This window comes from Pezoporus flaviventris, unplaced genomic scaffold (assembly GCF_033815535.1).
Source record: "Pezoporus flaviventris isolate CSIRO_AGI_PZ_B2104156 unplaced genomic scaffold, CSIRO_AGI_Pfla_v1 ptg000045l, whole genome shotgun sequence".
Classification (NCBI taxonomy): domain Eukaryota; kingdom Metazoa; phylum Chordata; class Aves; order Psittaciformes; family Psittacidae; genus Pezoporus; species Pezoporus flaviventris.
This window is the reverse complement of record NW_026892593.1, coordinates 5678678-5703667: the sequence shown is the minus strand read 5'-3', so window position 1 is coordinate 5703667 and position 24990 is coordinate 5678678. Positions and strand designations below refer to the sequence as shown.

Sequence of the window (24990 nt, the reverse complement as noted above, 5' to 3'; positions counted from 1 at the left end):
TATTTTTAAATATCCATTCATGAGGGTTATGAGTGCAAACGTTATCCTGTTGCATAATGATAGTTCGTCAAACTGTAGAGGGTACTTACCATCAGCAAGGTATGATTTCGTGATTTAGAAATGTGCTTTACTTTACTAAGTATCGTAGGACTAGATACAGGGCATGGGAAAGTGTGGAAGGAAATACTGTCCTCTCCACACACTTTAATGTGACATGAGGACAAAATATACAACATATGTGATGCTCAGGTGAAGCTGACACGCTTATAATCATAAGCACTGAGTAACAGTCTCAGATGAAGGGAAAGGGAAGAGATTTGCAAATAACAAAAGTTCAAGGAATTCTGCATGTGACCTGAAAGCAAATTTCATCAAATAAGCGTCCAAAAACTGACATCCAAAGTATTAGGAGATTTTCTGGCATTAAAATCTCTGTCTAAGAAATCTTATACTAAGATCTCCATCCAATTTAAAATTATCAAACAGCTATTGAATGTTCAACATCCAAGTACTCTTAAGTACAGCTCTGTGAAATGTCACAGCAGAATCTGAAAACAAATTAAGCAAATAAAGACCCTTTCTTAAATGGAAAGCTCAGTTTGGAAATAGTGTTAAGACACCAAAACTTTTCACAAAACTCAGAAAACCTAGGGCTACCATTACTGCAAGCCTACATGAAACAGCATGCAAAGCCCAGCAAACCATAACCTCTACATACAACAGGGCACCTTTGAAGTAAATCTGAGCTACTGCCTGTTAAGTTCAGAGGTGTAGGTAGCATTAGCAACCATGCAAGTCCTCTGTGGGAAGGATTTTGCTCCATGCTCCAAAATTAGTATCTTAACCTATGTTCCTCTTAAAGAACAAGAAGAATGAATAATGAAATTTTAAATTAGGAAGACAATCTTTAGGTCTTGGTGTTATGTTGGAGAAGCATATTAAAAACATTGGGAAATCTATTCATTAAAAAGTCTGGTCATTCTGGGCTTTTTAAAGAAGTACTGAAAGATTAAAAGGCCTTGAAAAATGAAGTTGAAATTATCAAGAAAAAACACTAAGAGAATAAAAAAGCTTTAGCACTGCATACAGATCTATTAATCTATAAAATATACTTCATAATTTAAACAGATGGACTGATCATAATTTTGTTCATTATGCCTTCTTCAAATAGAAAAAAGTCCCTTTAAAAGCAGAGATGGAGAAAAAGAAGACTCAATTTCTTCGTATTGCCCCAGTAAACCCTGTAGTTCATAGTTAGGAAGCCACCAACAAAGAAAAACTTCTTTCCCAGATCTGAGTTAAATCTTTCTATAGCAAGGAAATTAAATATCTTTTTTTTTTTTTTCTTTTTTCAGGTGATTCATATTTCAAGCCCATTGATGTAAATCCCTCCTAAATCTAAATCTCTACACTTTATAAATATTTTTGAATAAGAAAATGGTAGGACCTGTGTTTTGTGTGAGCTTGCATGGCTTTTGGAATGAAGAGTGGCAGCGATTTCTGAATCCACTTCAGAAACATATGGCTTAATTTATTCCCTCCATGTATTCCATTATAATTTTTTAAGTTGCCATATCCTTACTTATGACATGACTATGAGTGTAATCACATAACTTACCATTTTTATGAGCAGAGAGCAGAAAAAAAGAGTATTGATATAGTAAGCTCTATCAGAGCCAAGGGAATAGTTCCACATTTCTCCTGAATCCGGCAAGATTTTACAAGGGTTCACAGAATTGCCAGGAGCTCCACTCTCTTCACAGTAAGCACTGCACATCATGCAAATAATAAAGAAGCAAATTGCACTGAACAGTACTACCAGCAACGCACCTGCTCCATGGAGATATTTTTGTAAATGACTGTTTGATTCCACTCAGGATTCAAGCTTTTCTGTATGTACTTAGTTCTCCGCTTGTACTCGGCACTGAATTTGAACAAAGGAAGGAAACATTACATTAGCGATCTTGTGTTTCTTTCAGTTCTAATGCAACAAAAAAAGCACCTACAAAAAAAAAAAAAAAAAAAAAAGAATTGCATCTCCCTTTCAGCAGCAACTCAGGGTTGCAAAAGGACAGTGACAGACTTTGGGTTTTGGGGGCTTTATTTAATAGTTTTTCCCAACATGGTCTTTTAAAACATCTTCTGTCTCTTTAGGTGGCTAGCTTGGCCTACAACTGTTTCAGTATAAAGCATCAGTCAGCACACACACGTATGCTTTGTTCTCGCATTGTAGATGTTGGGGTTTGATTATAAATTGAAGTGATAATGCATTGATTTCTTTTCCAAGACCATTCTTCTATTAGTGCTTCAAAAGTAGCGTGAATCCATTATCTTTATAGGTCGCAGTCTCTAATTACAGGAGCTCCATCTCACAAGAATGTTTAATGAATACCAGAGGGCAACTAATATCCTGTTAATGATAGAAACACGAATTTCTTATTGATCCTGTTTCTGTATATATCTCTAACTGTACTGGAAACAAACACAGAAGTGAATCAAGCTCATGATTGTTTTTATCAATAGCCAAGAATAAAAAGTTTGGCTGCATAATCTGTTTAAAAAGAATTGGTAGTGCTTTCTATGGTATTTTGCATTTCCTAAGTACGGAGGAAGCAATACGCTAACCTTTAACAGAATATAGATTCATCTAAGCTTTGATGTCAGATTTGCTTCCATTCCAGTTTTACTTTAGCATAAATTTTAATGGACACCTTAAAAGAGCTGGGTAAGAGAACATCAGAAGCTTTTAATACTTTAAAAAAACAAGGTAAAGAAACTCTTTTTGCCAGTCTGCGAGATATCTGCCCTGTCTTTTGTTCAAAACCACCATAGGTTAAAAAACCCATGTGCTATACCTATTAATAAATTAAATGAGCCCAGGACTGTTCACCAGCACTAAGGCCAAATAACGCAGAATGACCCCTAACTGCCCTCTTTTATGGATCTCCTACATTAATTTTTGGTGGTGTACTGTTCTTCTGATTCTTACTTCTGACTTTTGATTGAACTGTGTTTTGGTTCATACTGTGACATGGTCTCACAGCTAATACACTACATTCGTCTCATATGAGATTAACGTAGAAGATGCACTCCAGGGACTCATTTAATCAGTTAGTCACTAGTAGTGTACCATGCATGGTACCAGATTTGAGCAGACCTGAATTAAGGTTATGTGAAAGACACATATTTTTACTGACATATATATATCAATGTTGGGTAGTCAGAACCAGCAGTTTCACCCTACAGACTCAATTCAACTGTGCAGTGCTGCCATCCAATTACTCTGGAGTGTCTAGTGGCCTTATTCTCCTAAAAGGGATGACCATATCCAACCTGTCTATGAGAATAATACCCTTTAATGAAAGGGACTTGCAGCTATTTTTGCTCTTACATTTTGCTATAGTCATTCTATGCAGTTCCATTTATTTTCTCACAAAACATGCCATCCACTGTCTTCCAGTTTCTTGAAAAATGTGAACGGCATTGGGACTCATGAAACAAAGTATCTGTCTACTGCTGCTTATGAGAAGAAAGCAGCAAATCTCTACAGTTCAATCTGTTCTGTCAGCCATGGCATACAATGGTGTATTATTGAAGGAAAAAGTAAAAAAGGGAGATTTGTTTTTTTATATTGTGTGTCAGTAAGAAAAGGATGAATTAAAAGCTAGGGGGACCAAGGGCATATGAAAAAGAAACTCTCAAAAAGTTATTACTTTGCATATCTTGGAAGGAAGGCTGAAATACAAAATATGAATCCTTTTAGAAACTAAATTTTGATGGCAAATCCTATTCAGTAATGCACTTTTCCCACTTTTCCCTTCTTCTCCCACTCTGCTCTGAGACAAGTATCCCCATCATTCAAAGCATTAATGAGATTTGACTGACCCATATGGAGACATAGGACATGAGCAAGTGACAGCTGGACTGGCAGCATCTGTCTCTCTTACTTGACTCACAGTACTCCTCAAATGAACATCTACTGTAATCAACTATTAATGAAATAGTAACTTATCCAAACTCCTCGTACACTCTGGGCAACTCAATTCTTACCTTAACTAAGCCAGGACACTATTACAAAGATCGGGCCTGTCTAAATGTATGATCTACTGTTTTTAAGTAACTGATAAACTTTCATCTTTGAAGAAAACAGGAAAGGACCCTTTGTGCATTCAGCCAAGAAAACACCAGGACATTCCCTTTCCTTTCATGGATTTCCTTTTGCATTATTATAACTTCATCACCTTTTCAAAGTTTCTGATTCTTTTCAGAAATAGGTGAGAAGGTGATTCATGCAGTGTTGGGTTTCAGAGCTGGCAGTGACAAAAGGTAAATGTGTTGTTAACACGGTAATTCTGAAGTATTTCCAGTGAGTTCTATAAAATATCTGGATCTAAACTGGCAAGGGTGGCGTTAGCCCACATTCATGTTAACCTATGGTCAGGATCTGTTGCAGAGAGAACCAGGAGACCTTGACCACTCCTAAGGAGGAGCTGATGCAGGTTGAGCTGGATGGCAGCTGAAGGTTTCTAACTCTCCGAAGGGAAGGAACTGGGAAATACATTAAGTTCATACCACTGATGCACTTTCAACCCAAATTTGTGATTAACAGATGGACATGCTTTCATAAAATGTAGTCATTAAACCAGTCAATACCTGGTATGGAATGTATGAAATAATTTGCATTTGAAATTCACAGAGCATGCTGAGTGAAAAGATCCAAACTGCATTACTCTTTTCTTTATCATTTCTCTATTCTTCCTTATTTATAGTTTATTAATACAGGTTGCAAGTGAAAGTACAATTAAAAATGTATAATAGAGTAACAATATAAAGTGTGGCATTTAAACACTTTCATTAAATAATTTGTTTTATGAAGAAACAGACACGATAGAGAAGATCTGTTTATCAAAATTAATCTACTGACTCGTTTACTCAGGTTTCTACTTTTAAATATACAGCTTAGGTTAAATTACTATTCTTATGTATTTAGCCTGGGGTGATATTAGCATATATTGAGAATGAAATTTTGCTTTATGTTTCCAATTCCTGGATAAACAAAGCATTAGTAGTGTCAATAACTAAAAATTCAACTTTGCTTACCATAAATAACCATTTATGCATTAAAGCAGCTTTAAAGCCAGGTGGGCAATTAGATAGAATTATACCTGGATTTAATGTCTATACACTGTGCAAGGTATATAGAGAAAAATATTCAATTTTCTGAACTGTGCCTGTTTATCTTGGTAGTAACATCGTTCAAAATCTTGATACAAGTTCACAGATAATTATTTTACAGCTTTCAGTGAGAATGAATTTTTAGATATCTCTGAATTAAATTCTTTTAGAATTTGAAAGAAAGATTGTTTGTCATCAGAGTTTGGCCCTAGAATATTACTGCATCAAGGAGCATTAATGACTTGTTTCTAGTTCCTCCTGACTTGTTCATTACAGAATGAACAGCAAAATCAATGCTGCAATTGCATGCCACTAGAATTCAATAGAAATCTATAGTTCAGTGCACAGGCTTATCGTATAATGCATGCATACAAAAATGAAAGAATAAAATTGGAGCATAGTACACTCTACCTTGCATTTTGGACAACCATGACTTGTCTGCATACCCAGCATTTACAGAGTTAGGAACACAGAGGAAGCAGTGTGAGAGACAATGAGAACAGAGATTAAAGAGAACATGTAAATAATGGGTAGTTCCTAGTATCAGAATCAAAGGAAATAGAGGCATTAGTAAGAATAAGAAGTCTAGCATGGACTGAACTACAGATAAAAGGTATTCAGTAGCAATTTAGGTTTCTGCTTTCATAAAAAAAGAAGTTGGGCACTTCTGAGCAGCTCTTCATTTCCACTATTCCCTAAAGCCCCAATCTACATGCAAAACCATAACAGTGCCATGTTTTAAAACAATGAAACCAAACAAAACAAAAATCCAAATTCTTCATAACTTGGCAGCAAGTTTAAACTTATATTCAGACCTGGCTTAGACCTCTGCAGGGTGAACACCTCTCTAGTTTCAAGTCTTACTTCTAGATTAGCAAATTTACTTGTCAGAATTCCCAGTAAGATTGATTTGATAAATATTTCACAAGACTCCTAAATGCATTAAAAAGCCCCTCAAGTCTTAGGACCTGTTCGCATTATATTCAGTAATCGATTTAGGCCCAGTGCCATTGAACAGTATTGAACGCCGTATAGCTGGAATTATATCTACAAAAGCATACACATGCCTGCAATTGTTCCAGTCATGCACTTCTAGTGGTGCTTGTCCATATGCCAAAATGCTGTACTGTGACTTGAGTATCTACTTTTTTGTTACTTTGAATAGAAGAGAAATGAAGTTTTAGTTGCATGGTCCTAGCCTAAGTGCCATAAGGATAATTATGTTCACACAGGCAGAAAAGTTTGCAGGAATTTGTCTTTGCAATCTGAAATCTGATCCATCAACTCAGTTTACCCAGTACATCTACTGTGTCACTGAAATCAACAAGATTATTATAATCATATATACTTATGCATACGTACGGCATTCTGCAACTTCAGGGCACAAAAAAGAGTTATAATATTGCTGATACAGAAACATATATTTGAAAGGAAACACTAATGAAATATTGTAATTACAGACTCTAAAAAAGCAACGAACTTTGAAAAAATCATTAGTGCTTTGTATAGTCTAGATACTTGATACAAGACTATGAGAATTGCTAAAAACACATCTTAGCACTTAAAGTCATAAAAAAAAATGTGGAATGAGCGTTTTCTGACTAGTATTTCTCACCTTTGATATAAACTGCAACCTCAAATTTATCTGAGATACTGTATTCTACATTCTGCAAATCTGTCCCAAATGTCTTCAGCTGAAGCAATCATTCCACGTTAAACATAACATGTAGCTTTCTATGTTGCAGATACTATTACATGTATTTAGTACATTTCAGTAGTGTGCTGTTCTTTTAATACATATTTTTGCATGTATTACAATTTTTAAATGGAAACCTGGGAAAAAAAAAAAACTAACAAACAAACCAACCTCCCCTATGGGTATTATTATGAACTTTCTCAGGTCATTAGCAAAGAATGAACATTCTCCTAGGAATAACATCTGGCTCTCTATTAAAACTCCACCATTTTTCCTTGTGTTGCCCCTGGATTTTCTATAGCAATAACTCTCAGTTCTGTTTATTAGTAACAAGTAACAAAGCCGAATTAAAAGAAAGTTCAAGTTAAAATTTCTCCTACACTTACCCTCTCCCTGGAAGAAGATAAACTTTAACAAAGGGGTCTGAATAGCCATTGTTGTCTCTGGGAGCAAGGTTTCTTGCCTGAAGGATGTGGATGATAAGGTTGCCAAGGTGTTTGTCATAGTTGATTTGAAGCTAGAAAATTGCAAGCACAGTAAGTTTACTTGTTATTTTTATTTCCTAAATGATTCAATAACTCTCTTAAATCCTTTGAATGAAAGAAGTTTTAGACCTTTAATTTGGCTGGAAATAAACACATTTTAGATGGTTTTGGTTTTCTCTCTCCTGACTAGAATAAAATGCTAGATTATTATGTTGGATCTTGAAACAAATTTTACTTTTGAAGTCTGCCAGTATTGGTTAAAAAAAAACAACAAACAAAACAAAAAAAACATGAAAATAAAACTCAACCTACTCAACCAAAAAAAAAAGAACCCCAGCCATATTGATCTATTCCTATCAGGAAAAAGCAGACCAAATCTGAACCCTTGATATGTTTCTGAGCAACAGCCGGCTTAGTGAGTAGGAATTGCATGAATTCTGACTACCTGAAGCTCAACACCAGGAATGATATTATGATACTATGGAAAGATCCTTAGTGTTAGTACAGGAGAGAGAGAGATGGATTATTTAAGAAAAAAAAAAAAAAGACAAAAAATCTATAGGAAATTATAGGCTTCATTTATTATGCTGCTTCCAGTTCCATTGTTTTAAAAAGCTAGAGTGAAGGCAGTTTACATAAGAGAGAAACACAAAATTGTCATTGCATGGAAATAAATACATTGCACCAAGAGAAACCCACAGCAGTCTTTGCTTAGTCTAAACAGTCTGGCTTTAATCTAGACCAAAGTATGTTACCAAAAATTAAAGATTAGAATGAATTTCACTGGTTTTAGCCCCTTCAGGGGCAGGAGCATTTTCTATTTTTCTCTTTGCATTTCACAAGCCAACATTAATAACACAGGCAAAAATCAAGCACAGAGTTAATGAGTGACATTTAATGACTTAAATGAGTGGCATTTCATGGTGCTGGAGTTGAATAAGAAATGAGTTAATGGAGATGATTTCCTGCAGATTTATCAATCAGAAAAGTGCAGCCAGTAACAACAACAATTTACATAGCAAAAGCCACCACATATTTACCTGAATCTCTCCAGTGATTGGATGGGAAGCAGACTTTGTAGTTTCTGTGGGCTGCCAGATTAAAATACATAAACAAATACATAGTCATATACTCTCGTATATACTCTCATAGTCATACTCTCAAATACACTTGTACTGGAAAGAATAGAGTTTCAAAGTTTTTCAGTAGGTGTGGTTTATACTGTGGTATCACCACAGATTTCTAAAACCCATTTAGTTGTCTCCAATTTGTATGCTCAAAACTAATGGTCATCATATTCCAACAGCACTTAAAGTCCAGCCCAACCATTTTGATCAGCCTTCATACAAGTGCAAAATAAGACAACTTGAATAGCAAAGTCTTTACAGTCTGAGCAGACTGATCTCACAGGGAGGCATGGGAAGAAAAAGACAGCATTAATCCTGTCTAACAAACATGAATGTAGCAAAGAGAAACCAAATACGACGTCAAGTACAACACAGCCATATTTCTATTGAAAGACAAAGGTCGCAGCAGTTTAAATTGAGTCTGCATGCAAGCATGTAGAAAGAGTGGAAGGAGTGATAATGAAACTGAGTGATGTGCTTATGTGGACTTCACAATTGGAAGCCATCTCATATAATACTCTTTGCTTTATTCTGTGTTTTCTAATAATCAGTTCAGTTCCATCACCTTATCTTCAAATTCCTCCACACACTTTCTTTGACATGAAATTTAAATTTTTTGTCTTCCCTTTTCAGTGCTGTATAATAGTGCATGTTCCTCTCTGTCACTGTTCTGTATCAATGAGCTTCTCTAGATTGCTGACAAAAGCAATAAAATTCTCAGGGTCTTTTTATTTCCCCATTTCTTCTCTTCCTTTTTTTTTAGTAGTTTGAAAATAATATCACCATTTGCTTCAAATCCTGAGCTCTCAACAATGCTGTTTTGTTAAACGGTGGTGCCCTTGAGCCACCCTGGACCTACCTCTAATCTGCAAGCCATAGGTCAAGTAAGAAAGCTCCCAGGTCAGTAGCAAGATTTGAATATTTTTACATACTCTCCACATCTGCTTCCTTTGTTGATGCAGCAGAAAACAAAGGATGCAAACAAGGACAAAATTACTGTTCTCTGAAGACTGATCTGGAAGTCACCTTTTCCTGTTTCCAGATGTGACCACTATCCTGACATCATATTCTGTGTAATTAGGATTTCTTTCACTTTCTGAGAAGAGTAAAACCCCTCTGCCTTTTTTGTGCTGTCCTGCCCTCCATTAAAACCCTTACAGATTTTCTCAGGAAGCTGGACATGAGTTGCTTTAAATTAGGTCAATGCAGAGCTCATGTCTCCCAAACTAGAGCATAAAGTTAAGGTGATGCACTACTCTTTTCAGGTTTGTGATGAAGAAACATCTCCTCAGTCACTCAGATCTGCAGACCAGGACTAACCAGGAAAATCCCAGCCAAACACTAGAGCAATGAAAACATGGGATAAAAAAAGTCTAAGCCTGCCAGTTATACAGTTATATTCATTGTCTTGTGTTGCCTTAGTTTTTGTTTGTTTTACATGCTTTACCTTCCTCTAGATGTGTTTCTTTCTGAACACAAGCTTTTTCAGGAAAAAAAAAAAACACAACAATCCAACGCTGATATTTTTTGGAAATCCGTCTGCCTCTTAAAAATAATTCTTATGGAAATATTTTAAATCAGCATTTCTTGGTACCTTACAATGCTTTTAAAGAAGTGTAATCCGTCTAACAGCTAAAAAGGTCATCAATATTCATAAGATGTTCTGAATCTTAGATTGTTAGCAAATTACTCCTAAAATTTGCTTGGTCCTGGAAGGCTGCTATGAGCCCCATGCAGACTTTTAAGGCAACGCTTTAAATGACTTAGATTTCTCATACTTTACCTCTATGAATGGATTTTAATATACTTTAATAGTTCTGACCTCAGTCTATACTAGCACTGACAATGCTACAAAATAACATGGATTTAGCTGAGTTGCAGTTACAAAATCCCTGCTGGATAATCTAAATATTCTAATTTTTAGAAGTTTGTGTGGGGACTTGCAAAGATGGTTAAAGTGGAGTTCATTTTAGCTACTTTGCTTTCATGTACTTGTCTGTAAAGAGAAATGTGTATTTTTTTGTTTCTGTATCATTGTTAAACCTCTGTATTGGTTTGCAATTCAGCATATTAAATATTTTGTTTTCTCTCTGATGTCAGCTGGTTTAAAACTGACCATGAATAAATACCCAAATTTATCAAAGAAATTTGAATAATTTAGGCTGAAAGAGACCTCTCGAGGTCGTCTGGTCTAACTCCCAGCTCAGAGCTGGGCCAACTTTGAAGTTGGATTTGGAGTGAAAGGCAGAGATGCAAATAAGTACCTATCTTTGTCAGGGCCTCAGTGAAGATTAATTTGAAAAGGACAAGTTTTTCACTGCTGACTTCTCTAGGAGCTAAAAGATCTGAGGATTTAGAAAAACAACCCATTCTTCAAGATACAAAGACAATTAAATGTTTCTATAGGGCATTTATATCTTAGATGTAATCTGCACCATAGAATGATCATGCATTTACATTACAAAAGAAAAAGGTTTCCACAGGATACAGTCAGCTCAAGGCTCCCAAAAGGTTAAACCTCTCCTGTTATGGCTTTTCTAATTTCACAATAATTTCTCTTGATACTACCTGCACGCACTCACACACACACGATGTAAGAAGAGCTTGAGCTTTGTCATGCCGTCACACCTGCTGGAGAAGATTCTCATTGCCTTTATGTGAAACTTGTTAATGCCAAGTTCTAATGCTGTGCACTATCACTCTCTGTAGTAATGGGACAAAGCATTAAATATGAGAGAACTAGCACTGCAGAATATCAAAGAGGCTCCTGTGACTTTTCTGGAGTGTATATTCTGTACAAAAAGCTTTTAAAAAAGAATTACTTGCTAAAAGTAAGAACAGTAGCAAGCCAAGATCTAGGCAGTTTGGATATTTAGTCTGTCATGATACTTTGGCAAGCCTGCAGCCTGCCTAGAAATGCTACCATCCCAAGGCAAGAGTTGTTCCAAAAAAGGATGAGCAGTAGCCTTCTCTTCTAACAGAGCTCAACACCATTATAAACTCAGCCTGCAGCAATGAACAGAAACTATGCAAATCAACAAGAGTTATGGTTGTTATGAAAGAAACGCCCCTCAACATGATTTTCAGAAATATGCAAAGAATGTTTTAAATATTTACCTGATTAGTTTTGATTTTTGCATCCCTACATAAAGGCATTAGTTTTAATATTTTTTATTTCATCTTTATGAGCCTCCAGCTGAATTTTTCACAAAAGATTACTAAATCCTCTGCGAAGCAGGAAATGAAATTTATGCTTCTAACTTTAGGTGACCTGCTACAGTGCCAAAGCTGGGAACCCACTCTTCTCATGTGGACAGAGAGAGGCGCCTCTGCAGGATACAGCACACATCAAGGATTGATGGATATGCACTATGCTGTGAATTCAGGAGTGTGATTCATCTAATCAGATGGAAGGGGTTTCAGTGTAGATAGTGGCATCTGCACTAATAGCCCTGCCCTCTCTTTCTATGCAGTGCATACACTTCGTTGGCAGGTTTCATCCAGTCTCATCAATTGTACTTCAGAAGTGCATTATTCTTGCTGGTAAACATATAGCATGTAGCAAACCAGTTCATATGTAGATGCACACAATATCCAGAGTAAGGTGTAATGAAACCAGCTATTTACCTGACGATTAGGCAATTCTGTCATGTCCCTGAAGTTAAGTGCAGTAAATTCTGACGTATGGATTTAACTTTTGCATCATAGACCTGATGTTTGTTGATTCCAAAGTCTGTTGGAATTACGGCAATACAGAACTACTATCCAAAACAAACTGATCAATTTACAGTATTTACAGTATAACTCATATTTACAGAACTTGTTAAATTGCTGTATGAAAGAGATTTTTGTGTTTCTTCTCACATGAAAGTTATGCAAGCATTTTGAGGAGCTACCTGAAATAAGCAGGAACTGTTTGCTGATTTTGGTCAGTACAGCACCTAACACATTTGTAGTTCGTATCACAGTCACAGCTTCAACAGCACAAAACCCCAAACATACCAATAATGCAGCAGGAACTTGACAGTGCCAAGAAGTAGTAAAGATACAGAGAAATAAATATGTAGGAGGCACCTTGTCTGCAATGTGAAGCTTTGCTTCCAACAGTAAAGCAGTGAGAAGCTGGGTATTCAGGACAGCCATCAGCTTTAGTGATCTGGCAAATTGCTTAAGCAAATGCAGTTTTCACAGGAATGATTTGCACTTCAGGTGTTAACATTTTTGACACAAAATGCAGAACTGTGACAGATGACTTTATGATCTAGTTTTCAGTTTCAACTGTGAAAAAATGTTACTAAATTCCTACTCTGCCTTTTCTACATGGTCAGGAGGGTGCGCAAGGAGAAAGAAGTTCAGCTGAGAAATGGACAGGACGTGGTAAAGAAAATGAGAACTTACACTTAACAAGTTCACAGGAATGAGCTAGTGACAAAACACATTTTGATGGTAAATCTATTCTTCACTCTTTCCCTGGCTTTCAGAGAAATGCTTGGTATTCCCATGACTATTCATAGCTCGCAACACTTCAAACAGTAGCTTAGTGCAGAGAGAGAAATTACAGTTTTAGCAATATCAGCTTATTCTGTGGAACTAGTACCTCACCACCATGTAGAATGCACTTAAAAAGTAACAGCAACGAAGAATGAAAAGATATATTATTTAAAATCAATAAAATTAAGTTCAAGAAATCTATTTTCAGAGAAGGCCCAATCTTTTACGACCTTGCATAAATTGCATAATCTCCTCTCCTTGTCCAAATTTTAGATATTAAAATTGCATAATCTCCTCTCCTTGTCCAAATTTTAGATATTAAAGAGGAATACTCATCACTGTCACAGTAATGAATTCATCAATATGTGCTATGATTTCTTGCTACGCTAAGATAAATTAGGCAGTTTTTTCTTGTCATCAAAGTGCTATTGCTGCATAACTGAGAAGTTTCTTACCTTGCTGCTGTGCCTCTTTTTGCTCACTGAGGGAGAACCGGGCTGACCAGGGCTGGGAACAGCACTGGAGGTGGCAGAAGTGGTTCCAGAGTGAACATGAGATCCCTTTTCAACTCCTGATGAAGCAACCAGGGGCGACTGCTGTAGAGAAACCTTTTGGAGCTCTGCAGCCAGCTGTTTGGGATCAACCCCTGGGGATTTCGCTTTATCTACTGGATTAAAGTAAAACAGCTTTGTATTGATAAATGCAAGCACTTTCAACTCCATCTTGCCATGTTACAGGACAGGATAATAATCTTTATAAATCTACATGTCACCTGCTTGTATACTTTGAAGATGCAAAGGCAACCTCTAAGAAGCAGACATCTCCCCCTGCCAATTCCAATTTTACTACTCAACACGCTGTCAACTGGTGTTACTCACTTCACAGGCTTTCTGAGAAGGTTATTCTCTAGCTGAAGAAAAATAGGTCTTTCTGCTCATGCTGAATTAAACTGGAGCAAATTACAGTTTTTAAGATTGGCCTAAGTGAAGAAAGTGCTAACTTTCACTGTTTGGAACAGGTGTAGTTTCATGAGCATCTGAACTTCATTTTAACAAGCTTTAATTTCAACTTTCTTTCTTTTTTTAATCAACTGGGAATTCAGCAAAACTGAATTCTGCTCCTGAGATAATTTATACAAAAATAAAGAGAAAAGGAGCTCAAAACCTTCAACCAAAAAATTAATCAAAGCAGAATAAAATGAAAGCAAATGAAAAACAAAAGCCCTGATTCATCTTCCCTTATTACACACACCTATGTGAGGCATCTGTGGTAAGAGTCTGATTGCCTTCCCTGATGCCTAGAAACAAGTGAGGAGAATTTACCCTTTGGAGATGACAATCTCCATTTCATAAAGAAATGAGGTCACTTAGTTCCATGTGTGCCCTCAAGTGTGTAGAGTTAAAAGGATACTAGGCTCGGCTTACTTTCCAGGTTCTCAGAAGTATGGTTTAAGAAGTTTAAGGCAATATGTTAGCCTTATCTTGCCTGCTAGCCTGTATCTGGGTTTTCTTTCTGAAGGGAGTTGAATTGTTCCTTTCTGAAGCACAGTCTGCAAAATGTCAAAGCTTGGCTAGGGGTGTTAAGGGATAACAGGAAGGGATTCTATAGGTATGTAACGAATAAAAAACAGACTACGGACAATGTAGGTTCCCTTAGGAAGCTATCGAGAGAACTGGCTGCACAGGATTTGGAGAAGGCTGAGGTTCTGAATGACTTCTTTGCCTCGGTCTTCACTGGCAAATGCTCTGACCAAACCACTCAAGTCTTGGAAGGCAGATGCAGGGACTGTGAGAATGAAGACCCTAGGCCGACTGTAGGAGAGGATCTGGTTCGAGACCATCATAAGAACCTAAATGTGCACAAGTCCATGGGACCTGATGAAATGCATCCAAGGGTCCCAAAGGAGCTGGAGAATGAAGTTGCTAAGCCACTGGCCATCATATTTGAGAAATCATGGCAGTCAGGTGAAGTTCCGGATGACTGGAAAAAGGGAAATAGAACCCCCATTTTCAAGAAGGGGAAAATGGATGACCCAGGGAACTACAGACCAGTCAGTCTCACCTCTGTGCCTGGCAAAATCTTGGAGCAGATTCTCCTGGAAGGCATGCTAAGGCACATGAAAATCAACAAGGTGCTTGGTGACAGCCAGCATGGCTTCACTAAGGGGAAATCCTGCCTGACCAATTTGGTGGCCTTCTATGATGGGGCTACAGAACTGATGGACAGGGGTAGAGCAGTTGATGTCATCTACCTGGACTTGAGCAAAGCGTTCAGCTGTCCCACACGACATCCTTGTCTCTAAATTCGAGAGACATCAATTTGATAGGTGGACCACTCAGTGGGTAAAGAACTGGCTGGAGGGCTGCACACAAACAGTTGTGGTCAAGGGCTCAATGTCCACCTGGAGAGCGGTAACAAGTAACGAGTAGTGTCCCTCAGGGACCAGTGTTGGGACCGGTCTTGTTCAATACTTTGCAGCATTTTTTCAAAGTTTTTTCCCCATATCTTGTAAATTAGCTTTGAAGGATCTTGCCCACCTACCAAGAGGTTAGATTTCATACAAAGTAGACTGGATTATTATGGATTTTGATCTATACATGTACGATGTGTACAGTTTTTTGTGAGACTACACAAGATTGACTGTTTACTGACCAATCTGGTGGCCTTCTATGATGGGGCTATGGAACTGATGGACAGGGGTAGAGCAGTTGATGTCATCTACCTGGACTTGTGCAAAGCATTCGACACTGTACTGCATGATATCCTTGTCTCTAAATTGGAAAGACATCAATTTGATGGATGGACCACTCAGTGGATAAAGAACTGGCTGGATGGCCGCACACAAACAGCTGTGGTCAATGGCTCAATGTCCAGCTGGAGGCCAGTAAAGAGAAGTGCCCCTCAGGGATCGATGTTGGGACCGGTCTTGTTCAACATCTTTGTTGCTGACATGGACAGTGGGATTGAGTGCGCCCTCAGCAAGTTTGCCGATGACACCAAGCTGTGTGGTTCGGTTGATATGCTAGAGGGAAGGAATGCCATCCAGAGGGAGGGACCTAGACACGCTTGTAAGGTGGGCTGATGCCAACATTATGAAGTTTAACCATGCCAAGTGCAAGGTCCTACACCTGGGTTGACGCAATCCCAGGCACAGCTACAGGTTGGGCAGAGAAGAGATTCAGAGCAGCCCTGTGGAGAAGGACTTGGGGGTGCTGGTTGATGAGAAAATGATCATGACCTGGCTTCAGTGTGCGCTTGCAGCCCAGAAAGCCAACCATATCCTGGGCTGCATCAAAAGGAGCATGACCAGCAGGTCAAAGAAGGAGGTGATCTTGACCCTTTACTCTGCTCTTGTGAAACCTCACGTGGAGCATTGTGTGCAGTTCTGGTGTCCTCAACATAAAAAGGACATGGAACTGTTGGAACAAGTCCAGAGAAGGGCCACAAGGATGATCAGGGGACTGGAGCACCTCCCATAGGAAGACAGGCTGAGGAAGTTGGGGCTGTTCAGCCTGGAGAACACTGCATGGAGACCTCATAGCAGCCTTTCCAGTATGTGAAGGGGACCTATAGGGCTGCTGGGGAAGGACTCTTCATTAGGGACTGTAGTGACAGGACAAAGGGTAATGGGTTAAAACTTAAACGGGGAAGTTTAGACTGGATATAAGGAAGAAATCCTTTCCTGTGAGGGTGGTGAGGCACTGGAATAGGTTGCCCAGGGAGGTTGTGAATGCTCCATCCCTGGCGGTGTTCAAGACCAGGTTGGATGAAGCCTTGGGTGATATGGTTTAGTTCAAGGTGTCCCTGCCCATGGCAGGGGGGTTGGAACTTGATGATCTGAAGGTCCTTTCCAACCCTAACTATTCTATGATTCTATGAAAGGTAATAGCAAGAAAGCCTGGGCTTGTCAGCCAGTTGTTTCAACTCAGAAACCACTAGAAGATTGCTAGATGAGGGGAAGCATGCCTGCAAGAATAATTTGCTTTTACTTCTGTACTTTCTCATTTTGCTTTCTTCATTAATGTAAATGTTGTTTATTCTACTTCTATCCTTTCAAAGCCAGTTTCAGTGTCTATGAATGCCTTTGGTGGTTTTGATTGTCTCACTATGGAAATAATTGTGGGTAGATTTGCCTCAAAGCTCTGTCAGACTTTTTCACTTTCAGTTAATATGAATAACATTAATTTTCAAAAACAGGTAGATTGATGGTAAGTACATCGATATATGCTTAGAAAAAGGAGGATTTAATCCAGGTAACTTGTGTACTGATTGATAAAATAACAGCCGCAAAAGCTCAGAATTCAGACTGGACACATGAGATGTTGAGTGAAACACTCTTTTAATCACCACTGAGATTACTGAAGGGCTGCATAGCTAGTATGATTGTGGATGTTGGTTCCAAGTTGGGGTAGATATGATTAATACCATGACTGGAAACTGCAGTGATGGTATTGATTGAACAGAAGGAATTCTGTGCAAAGCACTGCAATCTTAGAAGTCATATAAAAAACTTCACACAAAGTGCTTCCTATTGCATCCCTGTATCCTAATAGATACTGTATTTTCATTGCTAATAACAGGGGATAAGCCTTGTATTAAGCTAACATAGGTCTTAGGACTTCTGTGTTATTTGGACTTGCTCCATATTGCTAGGAGCTTTGTTTTAGCTTGTCTGTCTGCAACACCAATTGCTTTATGACCAGATAGCTATGACCTTAATTAGTCTGAATTGCACTTCACCTTGTATAATTGTAGAGTATAATGCCCATTCTTAATATTTTTGATATATAAAGGCACAACAGTAATTGCACTGTTTATTCTGAAGCATTTCTGACTTCAGTTTTAGAATGCAGCTTATAGGAGCACAGACCTAGGGTGACAGCAGAGTGCTGCAAGGTTTGGGCACAGGATGATAGCTGAGGGATACCTCAGGGATACCAGCAACCTGCTGGTCAGCTGCTAACACTGATGTAAACTTAGGAGCTGGGCAAAATAAGTTTTAAGGACAGAAGGGAAAAAAAATATGAATATACATACATATATATTACATATATGTATATATGTATATTTCATATGTAAAGTGTGTGCTATCCAGTCAAGTCATATGCAATGCAGAGCTGCCGACTGGTGAGGGAAGAGCAAGGCATGTTACAAAACATAAAAAAGGCCTCAAGCAGATCCTAAAATGAAGAGGACGGAATCGTGAACATCTTCCTCTTCCCAGCAAGGAGAAGTCAAAACCTCTCAGAACACATATCACACTACTCCCAGCAAATTCGTCAGGACATTGTGACTTGCTGCGATGCCCCAGGAGTGAAAACCCTGCCCACAGGCCTTGAGGAAGCTGCTGAAGGGGTACGTTTATGCCACAGCTCTCTGTGCCAAGTAAAGATGAAGGGGTAGCTAGAGGGACCTTTTCCCTGGATAACAAATGTTATCTGCAGCATTGTTACTGAGATTTCCTTTGTATTAATTAGATAGTGTAGACTGTGTCAGTATGGATTGAACTGGGCTAATAATAATAACCAACCAATAGTCAATGTTTGGCTTTGTATTTAAGATGTGGTCCCCTTTCTGCCCATGGCTAGATTTGGGGTGTAACTCCTGAGTGTACAATGCCAAAGCAGCAGCTTGTCACTCACCTGCCCTTACTGGCTCATGCAGCTCCAGGTGCTGGGGATTCTCAGAGTCCGAGAGCATGTTCAGGTCCCTAAAGAAAGAAATAAGAAGCCTGAGACAAAAGAAACTCTTTCCTCATACCCTCATTATTGTATTAAGTACATAAATGAATAGTGGTTCATGACAGAAAGCAGCTCCCAAGCATGGCCCCTTCTTAGCTGATACATATTTGCAATGCTGTCAAAGAGCTGAGAAGAAAAGTTTTCTTTTAAGGTGAAATCTTTAACGGCTTGGATGCAAATTGATACATTTTTCATGATGTTTAAATGACTTTACTATAAAGGACACAGATTTCAGTAAAAGTCGTTAGAGCTAAGTTACCATCTTTTTCTAACTCCAGCAAATTCAGTGAATTGTATGTGCGTCAATGAGAGGAGATTGTGGCCTGACAATGGAGATATTGTTTAAAGAAGCATAATTACTAATATCTGCCTGAGCTTATCTTTCCTTATGACTTCAAAGGCAAAAAAAAAAAGAACAGACCTCCCACACTCACAATGAACTCTTGGTAATTGTTAAATTGATGCTTTGTGTTAACAAAGGTTCCACCTTAACAACTGTAAATTTAAAAATTAAAAAAATAAAAAAAAATAAAAAAGCCATGAAAAGCCAAAAAAAAATGGAAACAGAAAGATGGGGAAAAACTCACAGTCTTACACATATTTCTGCTTCCCCACTCTGTTGAATAATAATGCTTTGGACTTCTTCATAAGTTTTCCCAGTCAAGGGGATGCCATTCCATTCCAGCACCTGCATTCCTAGGAAGGCAAAACAACATGAGGTGAAGTGCTCAAAGTTTGACACAGGCAACACATAGAAAGCTTTGACAAGATTTGATGTGACATTCAGTGAATGCTGTTTAAACGGCACAACACATCAGCAAAGCCCTTTTACTTCACACAGATTAGGCTGTTTAATGTTACTGTCCCATTAGCTACAACTTACCTGTTGAAAAAAGACAGGAGATTAATTCCTTTCTGATTCAAACTATACATGCACTCTCCACAGTCTGGGTTGCATGACATTGAAAAACTTTTGCAATATCAAAAACATGCAGGCCTACCAACACAGCAAGAAAACAAATCATCTGAGACATGTCCTGGCCAGCCATGGTTTTGGAAGATAGCTGTTCCCTACAATGGCACATTGCTGGTAAGAAGCTGAGCCTTGGAGAGGAACTAAATTTGTGAATGTGATTTGGTAATTCAAATATATTTTCTTCACTTTGTCAGTTAGGAAAATACAAGATGAAAGCAGCTGTGTTAACTGATTTTAAATGAAAAATGTACTTCAACATTTCAAATATAAGCATGGAAATATTAAGGTTTAAATTTTTCTTCCATATCTTTTCTTATGAAAAAGTGACAAAACAGCTGAACATAATTAATTATAGTAGGTAGGAACAGAGCTATGATAACAGGCTGAAAAATACTGAATACTGGTCTAACACATTGTGTCTTCCAAGTGTCCAAAGACTGGGCCAGGAGATTTGGTATGGAGCAAGGTATCACTATAAGGAAGTTTTATGCTCAGTATTGACAGAGTCTATAAATCATAGGCCTATAAATCATGTGAGTTGTATTCTGATAAGATAAGAAATCTTTTGGTCACAGTAAAATGCTTATGAAAAGCAAACTGCAGAATTGATATCTGGGAGTTATAACTCAGGTTCTGAGAAGTGCATTCATATTTTGATGTGGTTAGTCATAATGATGACTCCAAAGAGATTAACTTCTCACTAATGTACAAATGTCAAAAATTCAAACCTCCAGCTCTAAGAAAAAATATTGCTTAATGGGACAAGATACTGAATCCTTAATAGTCCACTAAAAGCAATGTATTACAAAACACCTAAAAACACATTATCCACACAGCAAGGAAAACCACAAACACTTAGCTTGCTACCACTTACACAGATAAAACCAAGTCTTCACCTGGGTCATATTTTTATTTCAAAATCCTGTGCTGTTGTATGTAACAAATGGGAAAAATAATGAAGTGAGATGTGGAGACAAACTTATAGGAAAAAATGATGCTAAATAAAATATAATGAGAATCAGAATAAACCAGATGAAAACATTTGACAATGAAAGAATATGAGAAATAAAGACTATAACTTTACATTACAAAATTTTTCATAGGATTCTGTAAATTAGGGTTTGAAATACCAGATATTCTCTTAACTTCAGTCAGAAAGAAGTAATGATTTTGTTTGCAGCATTTTACAGAAATACACACTGTGCAGAATGACTAAAAAGTGATGCTCAGAAGACAGTGAAGCCAGCTGCTTAATGCCAAAATAGATTTGCCTTTTCCTAAAATTTAGCCCCTTTCATTTACCAGCCATCATTCAAAACATGATCTTTCTTTTGCTTGTTAGAGGAGATCTGGTTTTAAGTTCAGTTCCTCTGGAATAAAGCAACAGTAATTATGAATAAAAGCATCTCCCCCTGATTTTCTGCCATACAAATATAACAGCATGCACTCTCTCTTTAGAAGGCTTCTAGAAAGGAAGTAACTGAAGTTATTTTTGTTTCCTTGTCAATGTGTGCCCTCATAATGCTATTGTGGTATAGGATGTTGAGTACAACAATATAAACCACTTGAGTAAGACAAGAAAACCGCCACTTCTATAAATTGGCAATGAGCAACAACAAAAGTGGGAAGTTTTAGATGGCTCAGATAGTGGTTAACATCCTTTTGTAGAAAAGAGCTTTGTTGACAAAACACACCCAGTACTGTCCTAGGTTTATCACATCTCCTTGCATGGCTTCAGGAGAAAATTTACCAGGGGAGCAGTAAGGCTATCATCAACAACTTGGTTAAATTAAAAGACCGGCAGGAACAGCCTGGCTGAGTACCACTGCAGCACTGGGATGTGGAATTCAAGCCTAATTTCCACTGGTGAGAGTTTGACTGCTGAAACACAGCAGTCACTCACTTGGTCAGTAAGGCCAAGCACACATGAACAAAGCAGCAAACCGAAAGGAAATTGAATCTCAACAGCCTTGGCTCACATAGAGATCCATTTAAACTGTCAGCATATAGGGGGTATTTTCTTTTTATTGGCTGCCTTGCAGATTCATTAATGTTTAAAATCAAAGCAGTTTAAACATGATTTAATTGATCTGACTGATAGTCCTGAGATCTAAGGAAAAGTTTTTAGGCAAGAAGCTGATTTTTCTTTTCTTAAGGAGTAACTACTAAATATTTTCTGCTTGAAAAAAAAATAATCTTACAAAGAAAACCTTAAGGGGTGAATGTGAGTCTAATAAAGAAAAAAAAAGTATTGAAAAGCCACAGGAGACTGGTGAAATAAATGGTTTTTGCCAAAAAGCCAGTCACATTCTGTAGCTGGTCTTCTATATTCAGGACATTTTATCCACATTTCCACAACTTTGTATGCTTCAAATCACCACTTTAGAAGACAAAAAACAAATCCCTGCCTACCAAGGAAGAACAAGTCATAGCCCTGATATTCAAATCTGTATTTTTTTCTAGCTTTTTTTTTCCCCTTAATTTTGCTGGGACAAGTACATCCTGCATTTATGGTGAGCAATGACTTATTTTTAGCAATATCAGCTCCCACAGTCAGCAGATCAGCTTTGTACGTCAAGGCCTCCTCCCTGCTCCACTAGGTGTGCAGACACACATGATTTGCTCAGTCTTTTTAGTATCTACTTTATGGTGACATTTAGAACCTGGTATCAGAATAATTTTATAATTTTCCACTGATTAAAAACTGATTATTCCAGAAAGAGAACATCATGCATTTGTAACTGCCATGGAGATATTGGCATTTAGCTAGATTAATACCATCCTTTCCCTTAAAAAACATGTTAGTCCTATTGCACTGAAAGAGAGAAAGAAGCCTAATGTGTTCATATGTTCTTCCATATGCATATTACTGGCCACAGTTGGAGTTATTATCAAAATCGAGTGCACTTTGACACAGTATAGTCCACATTTCACCAAAAGCCTCACAGGAAGGAGAGGGGGGGAATTTTGTTGTATTGTATTATATTACCACACTTAACACATGCACACATGCATCTTAATGCTGTTCAAGATTGCCAGGCCCTTTTTAGCAACTAGTAAAGTGTGAACATTTATTATTTTGGTTAAGGCATGTGTAGGACCGTTATCTGTTAAAAAATAACAATATAACCTGAAACTCTGCAGAACTGATTTCCCCTTCTGACATTTTGACTAGCCATTTAACAGCTTGTAAAATAGAAGCTGAGTACTGGTGAAACTTGAAATCTGCTTTTAACACTGGGGAGCCTGGGACTATTAAGAAGTAACTTCTACCAGCCTGGGGATGAAAGTGCTTGAAAGAATTACCTGACTACCTTGGGTAGAAAGTTTTAATAATGTGGAAAAAAAAAGATTAGTTTGTATTCAAACCTAGGACCAGATTGATCTTACAACGGCATACACAATTTCTCAGGAGCCTAAGTAAACTTGTGTCCCAATGCAAGGAGGTGGTCTACTGAAACTTTCTTGGACTAATCACATGGTTTAAACTGGTAATCTTCTGCTGATAATTTTTATTGCTTGTGTTAAATAACTAAGCCCTCTAATGGTTATTTAGATTTATTAACATCATATGTGGATCAGCTGTCAGAAGAAAGATGTTAACATGGCAGCAAGGGCTACATTGGTTTTGGTCCCTGTTCAGTCTTGCAAAATGTTTTATAGCTGCTCAATCAAGAACTGAAAAATGCAGCTCACTACTAATGTTCAACTGCATGTATAAAATAAAGCACATTTTGATCTTAAATGTTTCCATATATTTACAAACACTGCAAAATTGCAGATTGCCCAGAGAGGTTCTTGAGTCTCTGTCCATGAAGGCGTTCAAGACCCAACAGGATACAGCCCCAGGCACACAGCTCTCACTGACCCTGCTTTGAAGAGTGTGCTTGTATTAGGTGATACCTAGATGTGCTTTCCAGACACAGCTGTTTTGTGATTCAGTATAAAATACTTACATTTTGAGTGAATGACTATGCTATTGCTTTATCCATATAGGCTGTAGTTCTGTATCAAAGGAAACAGAAATGCACAATACTAGGGGAATTAGATCTACAGTGTGATGTCCATAAACAGTGTGCAGTTCCATGAATTAGCTGCTGTGGTCTAACGATGATGATAGTGTTAATGAATAATTGTTCCTGATCTCTTTGGACTCTTGTACTTGAGCAGGTATGGACTCAAGCTATTTATCTGTTGTTTTGTTTTTTTTTTTCATAAAGAGGAGAAATATTTAGCAACAATTAAAAAGCCTGCAAGTATCAAAAGATCAGAAAATAGTTCCATGGATATTGCTGACATCCATGCAAGCCTAAATATCATAGTTTCTTTTATAATCTTGGTTTACATTCAGTCTTAAAGATTAGATAGAATTGAATCCTGTATAATGGATCACAGTATTTAGGAGAAACTTAAAAACAATTATTCTTTGTTCTCCTACTGTTTGGTACAGGTATTTTGATGTAGTTCTTTTGGGCAGGCTCTGCCCTCATTAAGTAATGACTAATTAAACTAATCAACTGTCATCCTATTTAAAACTAAACTGTAAGAAAGATCTGAGAGCTGATAAAGAGAACCATTGTATTACTGCCTGTTTTAGGAGTTGCAATAAACAAAAGACATCTAAGAGAGAGTGGTCAAAAAAATATTACCAACTATGGTCTTGATCCAACATATATCAAAACACCCTGAATTTTCAAATTATTTCCTACCACTGAATTTGTTAAGCAATGGTGATACAGACCTATTGACACTAAAACTGTTTGTTGCTTTTAATGGTTAACAGTGAAGACTAGATGATATAAATATGTCAAATGATATCGTTATGTCAAATATACTAACCTACAAGCATTCCAGAGGTGGATCTCTTTAGTGCATATACAATCCACATGGCTAGTAGTGTACCCCCAGTTGCCTAAGAAGTGGTAGAGCTGTTGTTTGATGTCTCACTAGAAGTTTGCAATTACTTCTAAAAAAACAGACTACACATATATAAAAACTTTTATTTTTCCATTTTTTTAGAGTCTCAGAGTTGCTATCCTATTGGAATTTAAAAGATCTAGACATTAAAATATTAGAATAGATCCTCTGGTTTTGGTTACACTGTAGTTATACACACACTTGCTGTGGTTTATTCTCTGCTTCTTCATAGCCTATATTGTTTATTCTTATGCAAAATAAACCTGTCAGTTTAAGCTGCATTTTTCACTGGTCCAATGCTCACAGAGGAAAAGAAAATTGGACTTCGTAGGCTTGCAGCTTCAATCAGTAAAATGTGAATGTTGGTGGTGTTTTATTTCAT

General features: G+C 37.5%; 1 protein-coding gene across 8 annotated transcripts in view; it reads right to left on the bottom strand.

Moving 5' to 3' along the window:
* The window catches only part of PCLO (piccolo presynaptic cytomatrix protein), a 354829-nt gene that overhangs the window by 67050 nt on the left and 262789 nt on the right, over positions 1 to 24990 (bottom strand). For 4 of the 8 annotated variants that reach the window (XM_061467286.1, XM_061467287.1, XM_061467291.1 and 1 more), the window contains exons 11-17: positions 19303 to 19411; positions 18617 to 18684; positions 13430 to 13641; positions 8397 to 8447; positions 7258 to 7388; positions 5587 to 5613; positions 1831 to 1924 (exon numbers count right to left, since the gene is read on the bottom strand). In XM_061467286.1, the coding sequence (XP_061323270.1) occupies positions 1831 to 1924; positions 5587 to 5613; positions 7258 to 7388; positions 8397 to 8447; positions 13430 to 13641; positions 18617 to 18684; positions 19303 to 19411 (692 nt within the window). Of the gene's footprint in view, positions 1 to 1830; positions 1925 to 5586; positions 5614 to 7257; positions 7389 to 8396; positions 8448 to 13429; positions 13642 to 18616; positions 18685 to 19302; positions 19412 to 24990 lie in introns of those variants that run through there. The other 4 variants (XM_061467288.1, XM_061467289.1, XM_061467293.1 and 1 more) reach the window with 4 other exon arrangements.